The sequence below is a fragment of the Oncorhynchus kisutch genome, linkage group LG6 (assembly GCF_002021735.2).
Source record: "Oncorhynchus kisutch isolate 150728-3 linkage group LG6, Okis_V2, whole genome shotgun sequence".
NCBI classification, from domain to species: domain Eukaryota; kingdom Metazoa; phylum Chordata; class Actinopteri; order Salmoniformes; family Salmonidae; genus Oncorhynchus; species Oncorhynchus kisutch.
The window spans coordinates 10259112-10282030 of NC_034179.2; the positions used below are offsets into that span (position 1 = coordinate 10259112).

A 22919-nucleotide genomic window follows, 5' to 3' on the forward strand; every position below is an offset into this window, starting at 1 on the left:
ACATCCCGAAAATCAGTCTTCTCATGAAAACGTCTGTAGCATCCGAACGGTTTGACTGAACCTATGGGACTCATCTGAAGGTAACCAGTACATTAAAACAGTTTTATGGAAGTAGGAGGTATAGACACTTCAAAACCTTTATTCCTCATTATTTACTTTTGGACTGTCTTATTTGCCATTTATGAATGTGTCATTCAATGTGTTTCTATGGGTTATGGTAATAAAGGCCAAATTCAATATTTTATCAAGTATTTTTTTAATGTTTGTTTTGGATACCTCTGTATGGTTATGTAAAGGAACACTCAGATATCCACAATGCAGTTATCACAACAATTTCAGATTTATTCAATGTTCTTTACACATTGTTGTTGTTGGGGGGGGGGGGGGGGGGGGGGAGTAGTGTTTTGAGTAGGATACAATAAATAGTAGATGACGTCATGTAATTATTATGATAATTATGTTATTATATATCATATAAAGTCAACTCTAATATAGGCTATATTGTTTTCAAAATATTGTGAACAGGTGCGCTGGATGCAACGACTCGAACTGAGTCTCTGAGGCGTGTAGTGCCGTTCATCATAGGACAGCTGCAGACTAGAGCTGACTGCCCGTCTTCAGTTGAAGATAGTGTTCTCCTTCATGTTGAAAGCCAATCGAATGAGGTCTGTCAGCTACGGAGAGGAAACGCAGAAATACAACAATTTAGCACTCATACCTGAACCACGTAAACCTGCAATAAAATATCATTACCGGTTTTAAATAATCAGTCTTCATAAACATGCGTTTTTAAATAATTATACTTCATAAATATGTTTGTTTCTACTGAACTCAAACGTTAAGTTAAGAATGAAGTCAAACATTTATATTCTGATAAATAGCCTACTGGATATTAGGGGATGTGATGAATACATAGGCTACATACTATAAAGGGAAAGACCGGAGGAACAACATTCACCTAATTGACACTAACCTCTCACCATTACTAACCTGTTTGAGGTATCGGTGTCTATCTGTCTCTTCCCACTTTGTGGTCTTGAGTACCCCCATTCGAGAGAGAACATGTTCCTGTCCCTGTCTCTGGGTCTGGTTCTGCCTCTTGTTCTCCAGTCCCCAGAGAGTCCTGATGAAGCCTTGCACCAGCTTGGACGGCTGCACATATCTATCCAACAGCGTGTCTTCCTCTGAAGACGGTATATTGTCCCTGTTGCTGCTATCTTCTGATCCAGAGAGACTGTCAAGGCTTTTCTTCCCCATCAAGTGACCTAATAAAAAAGGTTTATACATAAATAATGTACGGATGGACATTGAGGAAGATTGAATATTGAAGTTAAGTGTTCTTTTGAGTCCAATTCTGGTTTGGAGAGTAAGACAATCCAACGCTGGGTTGTTATTTGAACAACCGATGTCCTGCGTCACAATGTCTTCGTTTGCTCTGAGCTTTCTCGCCCAGGAACATTTCAACTAAACTTTTCACAGGAAATGTAACTTGCCCACCAAATAGAATACTCATTTTTCTGGGTAACCAAGGTGATTAATCGAAACAAAGGCAACATTCGGCTGTCCACATTAAGTCCTATTTTTTTATATATATACATCAGCTCAACAATTCAATCAGAAAATTGTTACATCATTAAACATGGTTTGTGCAGTGGTTTCCCATCGTTATTTTTATTTATTTATCTCGAAACAAAATTTTCATCTATCCAGCAGAATCTCAAAAACCGAAGTAGATCATAACAATAATAACACTTTGTAATTGTATTATAAATAATAATATATTATTCTGTAATATAAATAGCAACAATAATAGGTATCTTACCTACTGCCCAGTGATTCCCTCGTGGGAACACTTTTCCAATGGCTCCAGTATTCTCTGAACAATGCACCATACATAAAATTGATACCAATATAATAGCAATCGATAAGGAAGGTTTGTAGGTCCATGCATGGCACAGGTCGCCCATTATATCGCAGAGAGAGGAGCAAGCGTTATAATAAGGTATTATAATCCTTATTGGCTGTATATCCGTCCAGTCGAAAAATTCCTAAACTAATGGTGGTCTTCCATAATCAGTTCATTTATATAATACCGCGACCGACCTTCAAGTTTGTTGTCTTTGCGAAGTTATACGGGAGTGACTCCATAAGGGCGATAGCTCTGAAGTAGGCGACGTTGAAAGTTAAATGCCTTTCCTGAGTGTTATACGTCAGAGATCCTTAAAAAAAAAAATATACACCCATGATGTTAACTGAAAATGTGACAAATTGTGATAACCTGCCATTAGGAAACACGCCTGGATAATGTGTGTGTAGAGATTGCATTTGCACGTCAGCGTCATTTCATTAACATTGACGGGTTGTTTTTTCCTCTTTGCAGAGCCTGTATAGCCTGGGACATTCCAAGTGGCAACCTATTTCCTATATATTCCCTATAAGGGGTAGTGCACTATGTAGCAAATAGGGTGCCATTTGCGACAGTCTGTTATTAATAACAGGCAGTTAATTGCTTCCCCTTACAGCAGGTTATTCATTCATATTACTTATTACAGTTCTTCACTAGGCTGTGTGATGGCCAGTGTCATGCCCTGTGTTCTGGTGACCAGTTACATTATGCCAGTTCTCCACTAGGCTGTGTGATGGCCAGTGTCATGCCCTGTGTTCTGGTGACCAGTTACAGTATGCCTATGCTAGATTAGAATATAATACAACTAAATGGAGTGGATTAGATAGAGTAGTGTAGGCCTAGACTGGAGTAGAGTAGAGGAGAGTAGAGTGGAGTGGAGTAGGCCTAGAGTAGAGTAGAGTAGAGTAGAGTAGAGTAGAGTAGAGTAGAGTAGAGTAGAGTAGAGTAGGGTAGAGTAGAGTAGAGTAGAGTAGGCCTAAAGTAGAGTGGAGTGGAGTAGAGTAGAGTAGAGTAGAGTGGAGTGGAGCGGAGTAGAGTGGTGTAGAGGGGAGTAGGCCTAGAGAAGAGTGGAGTAGAGTAGAGTAGAGTGGAGTAGAGAGGAGTGGAGTAGAGTAGAGTAGAGTGGAGTAGAGGGGAGAGGAGAGGAGAGGAGAGGAGAGGAGAGGAGAGGAGAGGAGTGGAGTAGAGTAGAGTAGAGTAGAGTAGAGTAGAGTAGAGTAGAGTAGAGAAGTGTAGAGTAGAGTGGAGTGGAGTAGAGTGGAGTAGGCCTAGAGTGGAGTGGAGTAGAGTGGAGTATAGTGGCGTGGAGTAGAGTGGAGTAGATCTAGAGTAGAGTGGAGTAGAGTAGAGTGGAGTAGAGAGGAGTGGAGTAGGCCTAGAGTAGTGGAGTAGAGTGGAGTGGAGTAGGCCTAGAGTAGAGTGGTGTAGAGTGGAGTAGAGTAGAGTAGAGTGGAGTGGAGAGGAGTGGTGTAGATTGGAGTGGAGTAGGCCTAGAGTAGAGTGGAGTAGAGTAGAGTAGAGTGGAGTGGAGTAGAGTGGAGTGGGGGAGAGTGGAGTAGAGTGGTATAGATTGGAGTGGAGTAGGCCTAGAGTAGAGTAGAGTAGAGTAGAGTAGAGTAGAGTAGAGTAGAGTAGAGTAGAGTAGAGTAGAGTAGAGTAGAGTAGAGAGGAGTGGAGTAGGCCTAGAGTGGTGGAGTAGAGTGGAGTGGAGTAGGCCTAGAGTAGAGTGGGGTAGAGTGGAGTAGAGTGGAATGGAGGGGAGTAGGCCCAGAGTAGAACAAATAAAACAAAATGTAATACAGTATAGTATTTTTTTATATTTAACTAGGCAAGTCAGTTAAGAACAAATTCTTATTTACAATGACGGTCTACCGGGGAACAGTGGGTTAACTGCCTTGTTCAGGGGCAGAACGACAAATTTGTACCTTGTCAGCTCGGGGATTCAATCCAGAAACCTTTTGGTTACTGGCCCAAGGCTCTAACCACTAGGCTTGTAGTACAGTAGAGTAACCACTAGGCCTGTAGTACAGTAGAGTAGAGTACAGTAGAGTATATTAGAGTATAGTAGAGTACAGTATAGTACAGTAGAGTACAGTAGAGTATAGCAGAGTCCAGTAGAGTGCAGTAGAGTATAGTACAGTAGAGTACGGTAGAGTACAGTAGAGTATAGTCCAGTATAGTATAGTAGAGTAGAGTACAGTCGTGGCCAAAAGTTTTGAGAATGACACAAATATTAATTTCCACAAAGTTTGCTGCTTCAGTGTCTTTATATATTTTTGTCAGATGTTACTATGGAATACTGAAGTATAATTACAAGCATTTCATAAGTGTCAAAGGCTTTTATTGACAATTACATGAAGTTGATGCAAAGAGTCAATATTTGCAGTGTTGACCCTTCTTTTTGAAGTCCTTTGCAATCCGCCCTGGCATGCTGTCAATTAACTTCTGGGCCACATCCTGACTGATGGCAGCTCATTCTTGCATAATCAATGCTTGGAGTTTGTCAGAATTTGTGGGTTTTTGTTTGTCCACCCTCCTCTTGAGGATTGACCACAAGTTCTCAATGGGAGTTTCCTGGCCATGGATCCAAAATATTGATGTTTGGTTTCCCGAGCCACTTATTTATCACTTTTGCCTTATGGCAAGGTGCTCCATCATGCTGGAAAAGGCATTGTTCATCACCAAAATGTTCCTGGATGGTTGGGAGAAGTTGCTCTCGGAGGATGTGTTGGTATCATTCTTTATTCATGGCTGTGTTCTTAGGCAAAATTATGAGTGAGCCCACTCCCTTGGCTGAGAAGCAACCCCACACATGAATGGTCTCAGGATGCTTTACTGTTGGCATGACACAGGACTAATGGTAACGCTCACCTTGTCTTCTCCGGACAAGCTTTTTTCCGGATGCCTCAAACAATCGGAAAGGGGATTCATCAGAGAAAATGAAAATTTACCCCAGTCCTCAGCAGTCCAATCCCTGTACCTTTTGCAGAATATCAGTCTGTCCCTGATGTTTTTCCTGGTGAGAAGTGGCTTCTTTGCTGCCCTTCTTGACACCTGGCCATCCCCCAAAAGTCTTTGCCTCACTGTGTGTGCAGATGCAGTCACACCTGCCTGCTGCCATTCCTGAGCAAGCTCTGTATTGGTAGTGCCCCAATCCCGCAGCTGAATCAACTTTAAGAGACGGTCCTGGCGCTTGCTGGACTTTCTTGGGCGCCCTGAAGCCTTCTTTACAACAATTGAACCGCTCTCCTTGAAGTTCTTGATGATCCGATAAATGGATGGTTTAGGTGCAATCTTACTGGCAGTAATATCCTTGCCTGTGAAGCCCTTTTTGTACAAAGCAATGATGTCAGCACGTGTTTCCTTGCAGGTAACCATGGTTGACAGAAGAAGAACAATGATTCCAAGCACCACCCTCCTTTTGAAGATTCCAGTCTGGTATTCAAACTCAATCCGCATGACAGAGTGATCTCCAGCCTTGTCCTCGTCAACACTTACACCTAACGAGAGAATCACTCACATGATGTCAGCTGGTCCTTTTGTGGCAGGGCTGAAATGCAGTGGAAATGTTTTTTGGGGATTCAGTTCATTTGCATGGCAAAGAGGGACTTTGCAATTAATTGCAATTCATCTGATCACTCTTCATAACATTCTGGAGTATATGCAAATTGCTATCATACAAACTGAGGCAGCAAACTTTGTGGAAATTAATATTTGTGTCATTCTCAAAACTTTTGGCCACGACTGTATAGTACAGTTGTCACGTTCATTGTAACGTGATGAGAATACTTTCCTCTTTATTAAAGGAAGACCACTTAAACAAACTAACAAAAACGACCGTGACGCTATAAACACTGGTGCTGACACAGGCAACTTTACATAGACACTAACCCACAAAATACCCAAGGAATATGGCTACCTAAATATGGTCCCCAATCAGAGACAACGATAAACAGCTGCCTCTGATTGACAACCAATCTAGGCAACCATAGACATAAAAACACCTAGACTAGATACAACCCCATAAACATACAAAAACCCTAGACAGGACAAAAACACATATATCAACCTCGTCACACCCTGACCTAACCAAAATAATAAAGAAAACAAAGAATACTAAGGTCAGGGTGTGACAACAATATAAGAGACGAGAGTAGAGAATAATAAAATCAAATTGAAAACATTAGGTAGCCTAGCGGTAAAGAGCGTGGGGTCAGTGGTTTGAATCCCTGAGCCAGGCAAGGTGGAAAAATCTGCTGTTCTGCCCTTGAGCAAGGCAGTTAACCCCCAACAACTGCTCCCCAGGTGCCGATGATGTCGATTAAGGTAGCCCCTGCAACAACTCTCTGAGAGATTGGGTTAAATGCGGAAAACACATTTCAGTTGAATGCATTCAGCTGTGCATCTGATGTATCATCCCCTTTCAGTAGAGTAGAGTAGGCCTAGAGTAGAATCAAATTAAATGGAATACATTAGAGTAGAATAGAATTCATTTCATCACCCACATTAGAAACAAACTAAACGTTACACCAATAGCTATTTAGTAATTGCAGTTCTATTCCACTGGATGTGAATAAGACCAGCCGCACCTATCCGGTGACACACTAACTTCTGTCCAAGTGTTAAGACTCTCACAATGGGTTTCAATTCGAAACCTAGTGGTTAGACCGTTGGACTAAGAACCGAAAGGTTGCAAGTTCAAATCCCCGAGCTGACAAGGTAAAAATCTGTCGTTCTGCCCCTGAACAAGGCAGTTAACCCACTGTTCCTAGGCCGTCATTGAAAATAAGAATTTGTTCTTAACTGACTTGCCTAGTTAAATAAATAAACATATACTGCTGAAAGAAGGTTTTATATTGGAGACCGGTAGGAACACAGCTGAAAGAGGTTTTATATTGGAGACCGGTAGGAACACAGCTGAAAGAGGTTTTATATTGGAGACCGGTAGGAACACAGCTGAAAGAGGTTTTATATTGGAGACCGGTAGGAACACAGCTGAAAGAGGTTTTATATTGGAGACCGGTAGGAACACAGCTGAAAGAAGGTTTTATATTGGAGACCGGTAGGAACACAGCTGAAAGAGGTTTTATATTGGAGACCGGTAGGAACACAGCTGAAAGAGGTTTTATATTGGAGACCGGTAGGAACACAGCTGAAAGAGGTTTTATGTTGGAGACCGGTAGGAACACAGTTGAAAGAGGTTTTATATTGGAGACCGGAACGAACACAGCTGAAAGAGGTTTTATATTGGAGACTGGTAGAAACACAGCTGACAACAGGTGCCAGGAATGGTACTGTAGGGTCAAGGCTAACAAACAAAAGTGGTTTGACTTGTGTTCATTAATTTAGACACAATGATGAATGAATGACCCACACAACCATTGGTTGGTTACCATGCAGAAATGATATTATGGAATCTGCATCCGTGAATATAGGAAAGATCAACAACGTGTACAAAAACATGTCCATGTTATTTCATTCAATTAAATCTATTACTGTAAGTACACATCCTTGTGAAACATTCATACTCGAATGATGACATTCATATCCTGTATTGACATACAGATCATTGCAGAGGTAAAGTAATAGAGGATTAGTGTTGACAGATCCGTTGTCCACCCGCCGGTCTTTTGAAGGTACATACAGATAACATTTGGTCTGATAAGGTTGAGTGGTGCCCGGGGGCATTGTCACATCTCAGGAAAGCCCCGCAGGAAGTTGGTGAGTTGGCCTGGTACTCAGCTCTTCCTCATTGGATGACATCAAGAGAATAAACCTATAAGTGGAAACATTATGAGTCAGTTTGGGCCATAGGAAAAAGTCAGGCTCCGATGGAACTATACTGAACAAAAATATAAAAGCAACAATGCAGCAATTTTAACAATTTTACTGAGTTACAGTTCATATTGAAATCTGTCAATCTGTCAATTGAAATAAATTAATTAGGCCCTAATCTTTGGATTTCACATGATTGGGCAGGGGCACATCCATGGGTGGGGCTGGGAATGCATAGGCCCACCCACTGAGGAGCCAGGCAATCCGAATGAGTTTTTCCCCACATAAGGGCTTCATTACTGACAGAAATACTCCTCAGTTTTGTCAGCTGTCCAGTTGGCTGGTCTCAGACGATCCCGCAGGTGAAGAAGCCAGATGTGGAGGTCCTGGGCTGGCGTGGTTACACATGATCGGTGGTTGTGAGGCCAGTTAGACATACTGCCAAATTCTCTAAAACGACGTTGGTAGAGAAATTAACATGAAATTGTCTGGCAACAGCTCTGGTGGACATTCCTGCAGTCAGCATGCCAATTGCACGCTCCTTCAAAATTTAAGACATCTGTGGCAATGTGTTGTGTGACAAAACTGCACATTTTGGAGTGGCCTTTTATTATCCCCAGCACAAGTTGCACCTGTGTAATGATCATGCTGTTTAATCAGCTTCTTGATATGCCACACCTGTCAGGTGGATGGATTATCTTGGCAAAGGAAAAATGCTCACTAACATGGATGTAAACAAATGCACAACATTTGAGAGAAATAAGGTTTTTGTGCACATAGATCATGAGTTAGTCAGATCTGAGCATATCACATCACATCAAACAGGTGTAGGTTGACCTTACTGTGAAATGCTTACTTACAAGCCCTTACAAGCTCTTAACCAACAATGCAGTTTGAAGAAAAATAAGAGTTATTTAAATAAAAAAAAACATAAAGAGCAACAATAAAATAACAATAACGAGGCTGTGTATTCAGGGGGTACCGGTACCGAGTCAATGTGCGGGGTTAGTCGAGGTAATTGAGGTAATATGTACATGTAGGTAGTGGTAAAGTGACTATTCATAGATAATAAACAGCAAGTAGCAGCAGTGTTAAAAAAAAGGGGGGGGGGGTCAATGCAAATAGTCCAGGGAGCCATTTGATTAGCTGTTCAGCAGTTTTATGGCTTGGGGGTAGAAGCTGTTCAGAAGCCTTTTGGACCAACACAGCTTGCCTTGCGGTAGCAGAGAGAATAGTGTTTGACTTGGGTGGCTGGAGTCTTTGGCAATGTTTCACATATTGTCAGTTATTTTTTAGTCAATGTAACAACTTGTTTCCGGAGATGTTCTATGTAATGTTTTGTCTTCATTCTCTTTTCACAATGTCCTAGAATATACTAATAGAAAAGTAGAAATATGAGTCACATTGAATATTTATTAGAACATATGTCTCACGATACAGTCAGATGTTTGTGACCAGATATTGGCATGAACACTTCTGCAGCTGTCAGCCATTCAATAGCCTGAATAATGATAAGATAATGATCACGTAGAAAGTAAGACAGACAGAGACCGGCTCATCTACTCATGCCATAGGCATCACAGTCAACTCAGGTCACACGTAATTATTAGCTGTCATTTGAACGATCACTTGTTACGTCATCGGTATTTTATGCCGCGTCCAAAACAACTGGGAACTCGGATAACTCCGACTTCCGACATCAAGGCGTTCAAAGCAACTGGTAACTCGGAAAAAAACGAGCTCCGACTGAAAAAAAATAGATTTGACGGTCATCCAACTCGGGCCTCTTCCTAGAGCTCCAACTTCCCGACCTGAAGATCACTTACGTCATGATTTGACCTCGTATTTTTCCGAGTCCCAGTTGTTGTGAATGCGGCATCAATGACAACCATCGATCACGACACATGTCACGACGAGTTGATTGATTTCCCACTAGCTGACCAACATATGAGATAAGTGACGTTGTAGAAGGCTGTACGGACACTTTGTATCTGTCTAGCATGGACACTAGATGGCAGTGTTGAGTGAATTTAGCGGATATTCATTTCAACACACTTTAGAGGTTTGAATGTAGCAATTGTGTTTTTGCAAGAGTCAAATATACTGTATATTCATATTACATAGCGGCGCCCTCTAATCGCTTGGAGCAGGCTAGATGGGAGTCATATTACAGGATCCCATGTACATTGTTGAGAAGAACTACAATTACTTGACATTTGCAAACATGACTAAAAAAGCCCCACATTTCATTCGTCCTCTTTTTGATACATGTCCACGGTGGCGTTTTAATGGGTAATACGGGTAATTTAAGGGGCAGCAAGTGTTAATTAAAACCTCTGTTGACTGTCACATCGCTGACTGGTAGGATGAGTCAAATATGAAATATGAGGTGTCCTTCCATTCAACTACCTGAAATGAAATCACACTTGTTGAAATAATGACAAAATGATAGCTACCTTGCACATGAAATAATTATATTGATACGTGTGTAAAAACCTTAATTGAAGCAAGACAAGTGTTATATTCAAACACAGATATTGTTTGAATAACTTTACAAAGTAACTTTTTTAAATGGTTACTTCCCATGTAGCCTATGTACAAGTAGTCAAACAAAATGGGGGGGATACATTTTGTTACGTGAATTTAAATAAACTGCATTTCCTCAAAAATGAAGACCAATATGAACAACAATAGCCAAAAAGACCTGAAGGAAAATATGATGAAAAGGTCACATGATGTCATAGGAAAGCCATATATCGTTTTGACAAAATGATCTAGTGTAGTAGCCCATCAAGGAAAGACCTCCGGTTAACAAAGGTGTCACATAGGAACAGAGATCATTAAAGACTTTTGCCACAACCATTTTCAGATTCCTTATTCTTGTAATAAAAAACACCACATGTTTTTCCATTTGTAGCGCTTCTACAATGAAGTGCTTCAACATCTGCATCGCTTGCTGTTTGGGGTTTTAGGCTGGGTTTCTGTACACCACTTTGTGCTCTCTGCTGATATAAAAATGGCTTTATAAATACATGTGATTGATTAATTGATCTATCAAGTCCAAAGGTGCAGCACAAAGGATGTAAAAAAAAAACTGTTGAATTAAATTCTGCATTATTATGCTGCTGCATAACTCTGAAAACAAGCAAATGCTAAAAAATAATTGCCAAGCTGAAAATATGAACAATTGTAACGGTGATGGAGTGCTGAGTTGATACATGACTGACACACATCAGGAACTGACACTCAAGTCTACAGCTCTATCCAAAAATACATTTTGCCAAAAGATTCCAACAGAATACTTTCGAGTATTTACGTTTCTAATGTAGTTACACAAAGCCAGCATTCCTAATAATTAATGACCGTTTTAATCACGGAGGATGCGTGTAAGTATAGTATGACATTGAACTATGGACGAGATGATTTCTTTGCATGGATTTAGCTGATGATTAAGTGCAGCTCTTAGAAGAAACTAGCCAGTTAGCTAGCGCAGTTCACTTATATCAAATATATCAGATTTAAAAAATAAAATAAAAACGAGACTCGTAACGAATGCTCCTTGAAATGTATCGGTGATGACACCGCCAACAAGACGATCAATATTTCCCCGAAGAAAGCGTTATTTATTTTTACACGTTTGAACGACCGCGAAATGCATTCTGGGTGTGAGAAAACTGTGTTCTGATTTTCAACGTCATCACATCTTGTCAAAACAAAGTATCCATAAAATAAACGTCTGATACCTACGACCTTACATACGTAACGTTCCAATATTGATTTGTCTACATTATAATAGGTACTACATGGCTGATCTGCTGACTTGAGATATCGTTATGATCAAGCGTCAAGGCAATATTTCTCATCACGTGACAATGGCAATCTTGGGGGTGGGCAGCACTGAGCAGCAACCTCTGCTCTGCTCAGCTCAGAAAAGAATAGACTTCACCGGAGAGCAGTGAGCAGGGGGGGTATTTTATAGGCCTTTCTTTATTATGAACATACATGTTCAACATCTGGAAACAACAGTCTGGAGCAGGGCAGTTTATATCCCCCTCTTAGATAAAATGCAGTCTGATTGCCTTTGCATTTTGATGTGTTGCTGATGGAAAGGTGCTGAACCTATTACAGAAGGGGCTACCCATGACTTCATTGTCTGAGAGTGAGCTGCTGTCATATATAAAAAAAAACATTCTGCAGAGAGACAGCTATGTGCTAATCTGTCACCATACCCACTACCCAGGTAGGTAATAATCTATTGTTCACGTGTTGGTTGATGAATTGTCTGAATCTGGGGTTTGGGTTGATGACTTTATAGGTACAGGCCCGGGCCTTGTGAGGATCTGTTAAATAACATAAACAATAATGTGCTGTCTTTTTAAAGTAGTTAGCCTATAGTCTGCTATTTATCTTTGTAATTACTCAGAAAGAACATGGTTTTAAATAATTGCATTATGCAGTACCATGTACAAAGTGAGCCTTTGTTAAATTATTTGAGTAAGTAGCCTATCAGTATCAATTGATGACAATATCTCTACAATATGCAGACTGCACAGACCATACTAGGCCCTATTTTCTTCAAGTCAATATTTAGCCTATATTTGTCATTGGTCAAGAGAGATTTAGGAGATTTCTTGGTATCCTTTTCTTTGTGCCCTCTTCTCATATTTCTATATTTTCCTTTCCCCCTCTCCTCTCCTTCCTGCACCAGCTGCTGCTCCCTGCCGTAGCCGAGAGAGCCTGGAGAGTCCCCTCACCCCCTTACCCTGCACATACATGCATAGACAAAAGGCCTGATTCGCCTGTCGAACACTGCCCCCGTTTTCCATGCAGCGCTCGGCTTCATCTGGAGGGAGCAGCCTGGACTGGCTGACCTACTGCAGCCACAGAGCAGAGGCACAGCACTGTTTATAGGGGGCTGCCTGTCAGGATGGGGGCTGCTAGTCTGGATTGACTCTGTGTGTATGAAGCAGGCCTCAACAGGAAGATTTCTCCTCTCTTAGTGGAAAATCAGAGTCAGGGGATCACAAGGGTATGGCACAATCTCCTTTTCCTCCCCTAGTATTTGTGTGTATATCTATCTATCTATCTATCTATATATAGATAGATATATAGAGATATATCTATATATATATATATCTATATCAGATACATATATATTATATATATATATTGTGTGTGTCTGCATGTATTGTGCCTGTGACAGGGATAGGGTGTGTGCCATCATGATGGCCCTTTGTTTTCCTTGTCATTTATCACAGACAGACGGATGGGATGCTCAATTGCCTGAGGCTACAGGGATTATCATGACAAAGATCAGCCTCTCTAGGACAGAGATTAGGGAACCATGGGCATGGAATAGAGAGGATAGAGGTGGAGAGACCCTCACCAGCTCAGCCGAGGGCTGTACTAAAACACTGGGGCTCATGCAGACAAGCAGGCCACGTATAGACCAAGGTTTTTACCACTACTACTACTCTGTCATGGCTGCTTCAGCCTCCTCCCTCTCCATTTTCACCCAGCGTTGTGGCACGTCCTCATCCCAGACCAGGAATCGTAACTGTCATGACTCACATAATAAGCCATCCGGATTCAGGCTGTATTATTGTCTGTGTTTTGAGCTGTGTGCTTTTTTCCTGCCATCTCGTTTTGTATCTGTAACAGAGTTAGATTTCTAACTGCGTGTGTGTTTTGTCCCGTTGCACAACCCAGAGGAGGATGTTATGGTTTGTACTCTCGAGGCCTAGCTGTTTTTTTGTTGCTGGGGTAATGACCTGGATTCCAGATTTGTTTTGGACAAGGATCTCTTCAAACCTTTTGTATTTTGAGCCCAGAAAACTATTACCTTTTTAATCATCTGTTATCTTTTAACCACATCCAGATGTTGTATTTCAGGTCAAAATGGTGCAGTATCAGTGCTCTGTGATCAGCCTGAGAAGTGGGCGCTAGCTGTGTCTCTTTCTGCCTGTCTGTGTGTGTGTAGCTGTACTGCAGCAGAGCAGGCTTTATGTGTGGTGACCGGAACCGGCTGAAACAGGTTTGAGCCAGCAGACAGAGGGCTGAGGAACAATGCCGGCTCTGTGCTACAGGGGGAGAGAGAGCTTCCCTGGCTGCTTAATAATGGCAGCCAAACTAGAAGGCTGTAGCCTAGCAGAGGAGGCTGCAGAAAGGCACTATCGATCCCCAGCAGTATGGTGGTGGTACAGTACACTGGGTGTGGGGGTTTAGGCTATGGGATACAGGGTGTAGGCTGTGGGATGTGGGGCAAGCAGGGCTGGCCACCTCGCTGAAGGCAGAGGCAGAGAGAGCAGTGCTCAGGCAGGGGAGAGGGGATGAGACTGCAACTCTGGAGGCCTGTCTCACAGCACAGGGTCATTGTCAGTCAGCTGGTGATGGTGCAGGACAGGAGGAAATGGATGACTGATCGGGATCACACCACCTCCATCTCACTGCCTCTTTTTGGGCCCTGCCTGCTTTGGGAAATGGCTTTTTTTTTCTGCAGGAAAGGGGGGGTGGTTGTTGTGCCTGACTGACTGTGTGGTAGCAGGAAGGAAGGAAGGTGGTTTTGTGACTACAGTAGTGGTTGGCTGGGGACAGGCTGGCTACAGATCACAGGGTGAGGACTGTTTCATGTTTCTTTCTACTGCTGTGTTTCCTAATGTGAGTTACTCTGTAGGTAGATGTACTGTATGTGCACTTGAAAGGGGTAGTGGTGAGAACAGCATATACATGAAACTGGGGTTAATATAGCTGGGCGTCAATATGTATACAGTACAGTATTTTTCATCTCTCTGCATTAAATATCATTTTTTCTATGTCAGACAGCTTTGCTTTTATTGGCCGTATTCTTGCACTTAGGCCCTGCGATTCTCTTTCCTCTGCTGCATTTTTTCCTCTGCTCGGCAGCAGCCATCTTTCTTTTTTTTTCTGATGCAGCTTTTCCTCACCTCAGCTCGGCAGCAGCCATTCCTTTTCTCCAATCTCCAAATCTGTTTCTGTCTCTCTCGCTCTCTCTCGTTCTCTACTTTTCTTGTTCTGTTCACTACTGCCTGGTTATCTCATTGTCTGCAGCTGAGGAGAGGAGGCCATTTCACTGGTGGTTTAGCAGGGAGGGAGACTGGGGAGTGCAGATGTTAATAGGTGAAATGGATGTGGCCGGGACTGCAGTGCAGTGTGCAGACTGATCTGTCATCCATTTTAATGAGGAGGCAGCAAGCATTCAGGCAGCCCTCCTTGGCTACATGCTACGTGCAGACTGAAGAGGCAGCGCACCATATGATATGATATCCGTAGCCCATTGTCTTCATCCATCACATTTCCTATGAGGATTCCTCTTGTGAAAATTCATTTCAGTACAACAACACAAAAAGCACTACTTGTTTCAGAAGCATTGTACATACATACAGTACATCCACCTCCGAACTGTCCTTGGCTATTGGGTTGTTTGAAATAAACGTATTTATAATACTTCAGATACAGGCTAATGTACATGAAGCAATTTGGCTAGTTATTAGCTATTTAGAGGACAGGCATTATCTGTCTCCATCCCATTCATAAAGTAGGTCAGAATGATAAGCTAGCTCATCTAGCGCTGAGTAGCCATGTTACTGTATACCTCTCTCATGTTTCCTTCATAAACAAACCAGCATATTCACTGGAGATATGTCATTAATTCTCTGTAAACACCTAGTGACCTTGGTCTGAAGTCATCTGACATACGTGAAAAGAAGAGAAAAATGCCAATTTGAATGAAGATCACCAAAAGTGTAGTCTGGTTTTTCCAACTGATGAGTATTCACAGAGTTTGATTTGGATGCTGGTTTTATGAGGGTCCACTGCATTTTGTTACGTTCAAATGGTCATTAGCTACTGCGATTTAGCCTAATTCCATTGATGAAGTGATTGCAGTAGGAAATTAGTGGCCAGATTTGAATGTCCTGGGTCTTAAGTGGGCCTGGTTGACTACCTACCTCTGCTTTCCTTTGTTCCTCTCTAGGAGGGCTTGATTGAAGGCAGTGGTTTTCATACCTCTCCTCAGGGACACCCACACATTTCACAATTTTGATCTAGCCTTGAACTAGCTCACCTGGTACACCTATTCAAGGACTTGATAATTAGTTGACGAGTTAAATAAGGTGTGCCAGCTGTGGAATAGTTCAAAGGCATGGAACGGCTAGGGATCCCAGAGGAGAGGTTTTTGAAAAACCCTGGATTGGGCAACTGAGAGTTGGGAGGGGAATTGGAGCAGAATGAGTTCCTACTTGTACATTAGTGGGTGATTTTCTACAACAAAAAAGTAGTGAATTTGTATCAATGACTGTATACATGAATGGACAAAGCCATCGATCACATGACACAATGCATTCCTATGTGAAGACTCAATAGCGCATTGAAGCCAAATGAAGTCAGTTTAAGATGGCTGCGTTTAGTAGACAGGCAGCCCAATTCTGATTTTATGAGGATCCCCAATTACTCTTCCTGGGGTCCAAACATGAAACAAAACAAAATGCATAAAATACATAGTATATATATAACACTACGTAATGCAATACCTAATATAATACAAAATATATCAAAATGTTAGTCTCTTCACAGTGAAGGAGCTATTTTATCTTTTTAAATTTTTTATCTGTTTTAATTGCTAACTTGAGTTACCTGGGGTGACAGAGAGTTTCATGTACAGTACCTTCAAAAAGTATTCACACCTGTTGACTTTTTCCACATTTCGCTGTGTGACAGACTGAATTGAACATTTTATTAAATATAGATTTTTTTGTTGTTGTCACTGGCCTCAATGTCAAAGTGCAATTATGTTTTTTAAAAAATGTTACACATTTTAAATCTGAAATGTCTTGAGTCAATAAGTATGTTATGGCCAGCCTAAATTAGTTCAGGTGTAAAAAAGTCACAATAAATTGTATTGACCATAATAGCATTTTAACATGAATTTTGAATGACTACTTGCACATTTTGGGGAATATTCAGAGGTGGAAACTTTCCGTGGTAATTAACGGCAATATATGGGAATTAACGGGAATATATGGGAATTAACGGAAATATATGCAAATTAATATTAATACCATTTAAATGTAGATGTTTTTTTGCATTGGATATATTTACCATATCATATGGAGACAGAAACATAAACCTTTTACCTTATCATAAGTAGACATAATTACAAATGATTAAATCCTTCCAATAGAAATTTTTAAAAACAATTTAGTTACAAATGTAACTTTAATTAAGTGAGTTGACTCTTCACATGGGATGATTTCACTGAACAACAAAAGGAAGGGAATATTGAATGATCCCCAATGACCTATCGCATCTCCCAAAAACTTTTTCAACATACATCTGTAAAATGATAGTCTAGAAACGAAAGCTTTGGTTGTCCTCCTCTCAGGCTTCCATGTCTTCTCCCTGGACCTCCTCTATGTCCACCTCTTGAACATCAGACTCTGAGGCCTCATCTTCACTGTCACTTTCCAACCTTGTTGAGGATGGCTTGTTGTCAGGCTCAAAAAGCCAAAAATTTCCCTGGATGGCCACCAATTTTTCGGCCTTTGTATTGGTCAGCCTGTTGCCTGCTTTAGTATGTGTGTTCCCAAACAAGGGATGTTGGTGGGATTTGGAGGATGATGGAGGCAACAGGGGAAAGAGCCTCAGATCCACAAAGTTCCTTCCACCAGGTGGCTGATGAGATATGTTGGCACGACTGCCATATTGGATCTGCATCCCAAAGCCCTTGCTTGGAAGTGTACTACGCCAGACGGCCAAGAACCTTGCCCTCATCCAGGCCTAGGTGGCGAGACACGGTAGTGATGACACCATAGGCCTTGTTGATTTTTGCACCATACACGATGCTCTTGCCAGCATATTTGGGGTCCAACATGTACGCTGTGGCGTGTATGGGCTTCAGGCAGAAGTCTTCACGCTTTTTGATGTATTTCAGAACATTCAGAAATCTCTTCCAATACACATTGCCTGTGAGCATTAGAGGTGAACCAGTTGCATACACAGCTCGAAGCAAGACATTCATCAGCATTTCTCTGACTATGTTCCTCCATTGAGGAAAAAAAAACTTGCTATCGATAAGTTGTCTGATTCATCCTTTTCACCTCGAAAAGAAGTAGAGGGACTTTTGTCAGAGGTGGCTTGTTGTGAGCGCTGAGGGAACTTTATGCACATGATTTGGCACAGTATTTGCAAATGTACACAACTTTTCCTTCTACATTAGCTACAGTGAAATGTCTCCACACATCAGATAGTGCCTGTGGCATTTTCCTGTAAAGATTAGAAAAAAATAAGTAAAAAACCCAAATACAATTCCATGTACAGATTAATAGTTAAGCAGTTAAATGAAACAACTCCTTTGTAAGATAAATGTTTTAAAATTAAACATGTATGGAAACAGGTGAAATAACACTCAGTTAGCAGGCTCAAGCAAGCTAAAACCCACATGGCAGCAAAAACTAACTAGTTATAAATTATTTAAACACACTTTGCTGTAGGCTACTGTTTACTAGTTAACAAAAAATCATGTATGTCGTATAAAATATATTCACCCCACCCAGTATTGTAATCAAAACTTACCAGAAAGCATGTAGTCCTTGGCTCAGACAGTGTAGTAGTGTGGGCTCAATAGCATCTCATTAGTGTGCAAGATCTTAAGAATCAGCTGTACATGAATCAGCTTAAGAATCAGCTGTACATGTGATACATGTGATGGAAGTGTGCACTGCACATGTGATCGAAGAATGCACTGTGCATGCAGAGGGTTACAATTGAGGATAGTTTAACCAAAATATGCCACAAGACCTAGAATTGCCTTATGTGTATCCCACAAAAAAGGTTCACTGTTATAAGCTAACTTCTTTTGATGAATTTAAGCTAAATTCCCCAAATTCCAGGGCTTAAGTTTCCATGGAAATTTACCAGACTGTTTCTGCCTTTTTTCAACCCTATTTGTACCCCATACTTACAATTATCTGTAAGGTCCCTCAGTCGAGCAGATTCAACCACAAAGACCAGGGAGGTTTTCCAATTCCTCGCAAAGAAGGGCACTTATTGGTAGATGAGTAAAAAAAAAAAACAGACATTGAATTTCCCTTTTAGCATGGTGAAGTTATTAATTACACTTTGAATGGTGTATCAGCACCCAGTCACTACAAAGGTTCAGGCGGCCTTCCTAACTCGGTTGCCCGGAGAGAAAGGAAACCACTCAGGGATTTCACAGTGAGGCCAATGGTGACTAATGGATGTGATAGGAGAAAACTGAGGAGTAACTACAATATTGTAGTTACTCCACAATACTAACCACAACCACAATACTAACCTAATTGACCGAGGGGAAAAGAAGGAAGCCTGTACAGAATAAAAAATATTCCAAAACATGCATCCTGTTTGCAACAAGGCACTAAAGTAATATTGAAAAGCAATTCACTTTTTGTCCTAAATACAAAGTGTTATGTTTGGTGGAAATACAATATAACACATTACTGAGTACCACTCTCCATATTTTCAAGCATAGTGGTGGCTGTATCATGTTAGGTGTATGTGTGTTATCAATAAAGACTGGGGAGTTTTTTTAGGATGAAAAAGAAACGGAATGGAGCGATATCATATCCGCCATCGATAACAGACAATACTGTGCAGCTGTATTCATCGACCTGGCCAAGGCTTTCGACTCTATCAATCACCACATTCTTATCGGCAGACTCAACAGCCTTGGTTTCTCAAATAACTGCTTTCGCCTGGTTCACCAACTACTTCTCAGACAGAGTTCAGTGTGTCAAATCGGGGGCCTGCTGTCCAGACCTCTGGCAGGCTCTATGGGGGTGCCACAGGGTTCAATTCTCAGGCCGACTCTTTTCTCTGTATACATCAATGATGTCGCTCTTGCTGCTGGTGATTCTCTGATCCACCTCAACGTAGACGACACAATTTTGTATACTTCTGGCCATTCTTTGGACACTGTGTAAACTAACCTCCAGACGAGCTTCAATGCAATACAACTCTCCTTCCGTGGCCTCCAACTGCTCTTCCGGGATACCCGGGCCAGGGCGATTAGAAAGGCCTGCTCGCTGAAGGCTTTTAGGGAGCGTTTGACAGTGATGAGGAGTGATTGTTTGACCGCAGACCCATTACAGATGCAGGCAATGATCACTGAGATCCTGGTTGAAGACAGCAGAGGTGTATTTGGAGGGCAGGTTGGTTAGGATGATATCTATGAGGGTACCCGTGTTTACAGATTTGGGGTTGTACCTGGTAGGTTCATTGATCATTTGTGTGAGATTGAGGGCATCAAGCTTAGATTGTAGGATGCCCGGGGTGTTAAGCATGTCCCAGTTTAGGTCACCTAACAGCACGAGCTCTGAAGATAGATGGGGGGCAATCAATTCACGTATACACCATATGTGAATTGATTGCCCCCCATCTAGGGCACAGCTGGGGGCAGAAGGTATAGCAAGCGGCAACAGTGAGAGACTTGTTTCTGGAAAGGTGGATTCTTAAAAGTAGAAGCTCAAATTGTTTGGGTACAGACCTGGATAGTAAGACAGAACTCTGCAGGCTATCTCTGCAGTATATATATCTACTCAACTTTGAGCCAGGAAAGATTGACATGCATACCACTGACATTCGCCCTCCGTGTACAGCTCTGTTCTGGACCAACTGCAATTTACTTATGTCCTCCTTTGCCGCATCTGACCACACAGCTGGGCAGTAGTCTAGGTGCGACAAAACTAGGGCCTGTAGAACCTGCCTGGTTGATTTAGATGTCAAGAAAGCAGAGCAACACCTTATCATGGACAGACCTCCTTCCATTTTAGCAACCATTGAGTCTCTATATTTTGACCATGATGGCTTGCTATCTAGGGTTACACCCAGCAGTTTAGTCTCCTCAACTTGCTCAATAGCCACATTATTCAGTATAGATCCAGATGAGGTTTAGGGTTGAGCGAGTGATTTGTCACAAAAACAATGCTTGTAGTTATTTTTTAAATGTAGCACCAGCCTATTGCTAGTTATCCATTCTAAAACTGACTGGAGCTCTATGTTGAGTGTTATTTATTTTACTATCATGGATGACATCTATACTGTTGAGTCGTCAGCGTGCATAGACACACAAGGCTTTATTCAAGGTCAATGGGCCCAAGCCAGCTGTCCTGCGGTACACCACACTCAACCAAATTTGTTTGTGGTTGTAGCAGAGGCTCCCATTTCGCACCATTGGTTAGAGCCTGTAAGTAAGCGACAAATAAACTTTCATTTGATTTGATAAGTAACTGTGTTCTATTATATAGGTAACTCTCAATACATGAAAAGGCAGAGGATGTAAATCCTTAACACCTAAGTTTTTTCATCAATAGGTTATGATGAATGATATCAAAGACTGACTGAAGTCTAACAAAACAGCTCCCACAATCTTCTTATTATACATTTATTTTAGCCAATCATCAGTCATTTGTGTCAGTGCTGGGCATGTTGAGTGCCCTTCCCTATAAGCATGCTGAAAGTCTGTTGTTACTGAGTTTTCTTTAAAATAACTATTCTATTTTTGTCAAACACACCGGTAACGGGCTGATTGGTTGGCTTTTTGAACCATTAAAGGGTGCTTTGCTGTTCTTCAGTAGCGGTCAGCAGAATGACCTTTGCCTCCCTCCAGGCCTGAGGACACACATCCTCTTCTAGGCTTAAATTGAAGATGTGGCATACAGGAATCGCAAAAGAGAAGGGAAAGGGGATACCTAGTCAGTTGCACAACTGAATGCCTTCAACCGAAATGTGTCTTCCGCATTAACCACCAACAACTGCTCCCCAGGTTGGGTTAAACTGCCTTGCTCAAGGACAGAACAGCAGATTTTTCCACCTTGCCAGCTCTGGGATTCAAACCAGCGACATTTCGGTTACTGGCCCAGCATTCTTAACTTCTAGGCTACCTGCCACCCACAATTTGTGAAACAAAGATCTGAATTCTGCTGCCTGCCTAAATGCAGCCATAGAAACATTAACATGTGTAGTTTGAGCTAGTCCAGGAAGTGGCGTTGCAGACTAGCTCAGTGCTGCCCCCTCTCATTGAGTATCTCAAGTTGAAGGCCGACAGGTTTTTTAATTTATTTTCATTTCACCTTTATTTAACCAGGTAGGCTAGTTGAGAACAAGTTCTCATTTGCAACTGCGACCTGGCCAAGATAAAGCATAGCAGTGTGAACAGACAACACAGAGTTACACATGGAGTAAACAATTAACAAGTCAATAACACAGTAGAGAAAAAAAAGGGGAGTCTATATACATTGTGTGCAAAAGGCATGAGGAGGTAGGCGAATAATTACAATTTTGCAGATTAATAACACTGGAGTGATAAATGATCAGATGGTCATGTACAGGTAGAGATATTGGTGTGCAAAAGAGCAGAAAAGTAGATAAATAAAAACAGTATGGGGATGAGGTAGGTAAAAATGGGTGGGCTATTTACCGATAGACTATGTACAGCTGCAGCGATCAGTTAACTGCTCAGATAGCAGATGTTTGAAGTTGGTGAGGGAGATAAAAGTCTCCAACTTCAGCGATTTTTGCAATTCGTTCCAGGTACTTATAGGCTACCATTAAATTATCCTTATAACCACAGATTATCCATTATATTGACAAGAAACTCAAGTTTCCACTCTAATAATGAAAATAAATAAATTAACCTATTTATCCTAACCTGCTACGTTTAGTTCTCCTAACCCGCTACATTTAGTTCTCCTAACCTGCTACATTAGTTATACTTACCTGCTACGTTAGTTCTAACCTGCTGCATTTAGTTATACTAACCTGCTACGTTAGTTCTAACCTGCTACGTTAGTTCTAACCTGCTTCGTTAGTTCTAACCTGCTACGTTAGTTCTTACCTGCTACGTTAGTTCTAACCTGCTAAGTTAGTTCTAACCTGCTACATTTAGTTATACTTACCTGCTACGTTAGTTCTTACCTGCTGCATTTAGTTATACTAACCTGCTACGTTAGTTCTAACCTGCTACGTTAGTTCTAACCTGCTTCGTTAGTTCTAACCTGCTACATTTAGTTATACCTACCTTCCACTTTAGTTATACTAACCTGCTACTTTAGTTATACTAACCTGCTACATTTAGTTATACCTACCTTCTACTTTAGTTATACTAACCTGCTACTTTAGTTATACTAACCTGCTATGTTAGTTCTAACCTGCTATATTTAGTTATCCTAACCTGCTACATTAG

At 41.4% G+C, this 22919-nt stretch overlaps 2 protein-coding genes across 3 annotated transcripts in view; one reads left to right on the plus strand and one right to left on the minus strand.

The window, feature by feature from the left end:
• Positions 1–316: 316 nt before the first annotated feature.
• grp (gastrin-releasing peptide) lies at positions 317–2250 on the minus strand. Its single transcript, XM_020484454.2, has 3 exons — positions 1823–2250; positions 991–1265; positions 317–674 (listed from the first exon to the last, which is right to left on the minus strand). Exons 1-3 carry the CDS (start codon positions 1965–1967, stop codon positions 618–620), a joined length of 477 nt encoding a protein of 158 aa, XP_020340043.1. The 5' UTR covers positions 1968–2250; the 3' UTR covers positions 317–617.
• Positions 2251–11627: 9377 nt separating this feature from the next.
• Positions 11628–22919, plus strand: part of znf532 (zinc finger protein 532) — a 39774-nt gene continuing 28482 nt past the window's right edge. The window contains exons 1-2 of one of the 2 annotated variants that reach the window (XM_031826130.1): positions 11628–11921; positions 12390–12710. The gene's annotated coding sequence lies outside the window, so the exon portion shown is untranslated. Of the gene's footprint in view, positions 11922–12389; positions 12711–13541; positions 14295–22919 lie in introns of those variants that run through there. The other variant, XM_031826131.1, reaches the window with a different exon arrangement.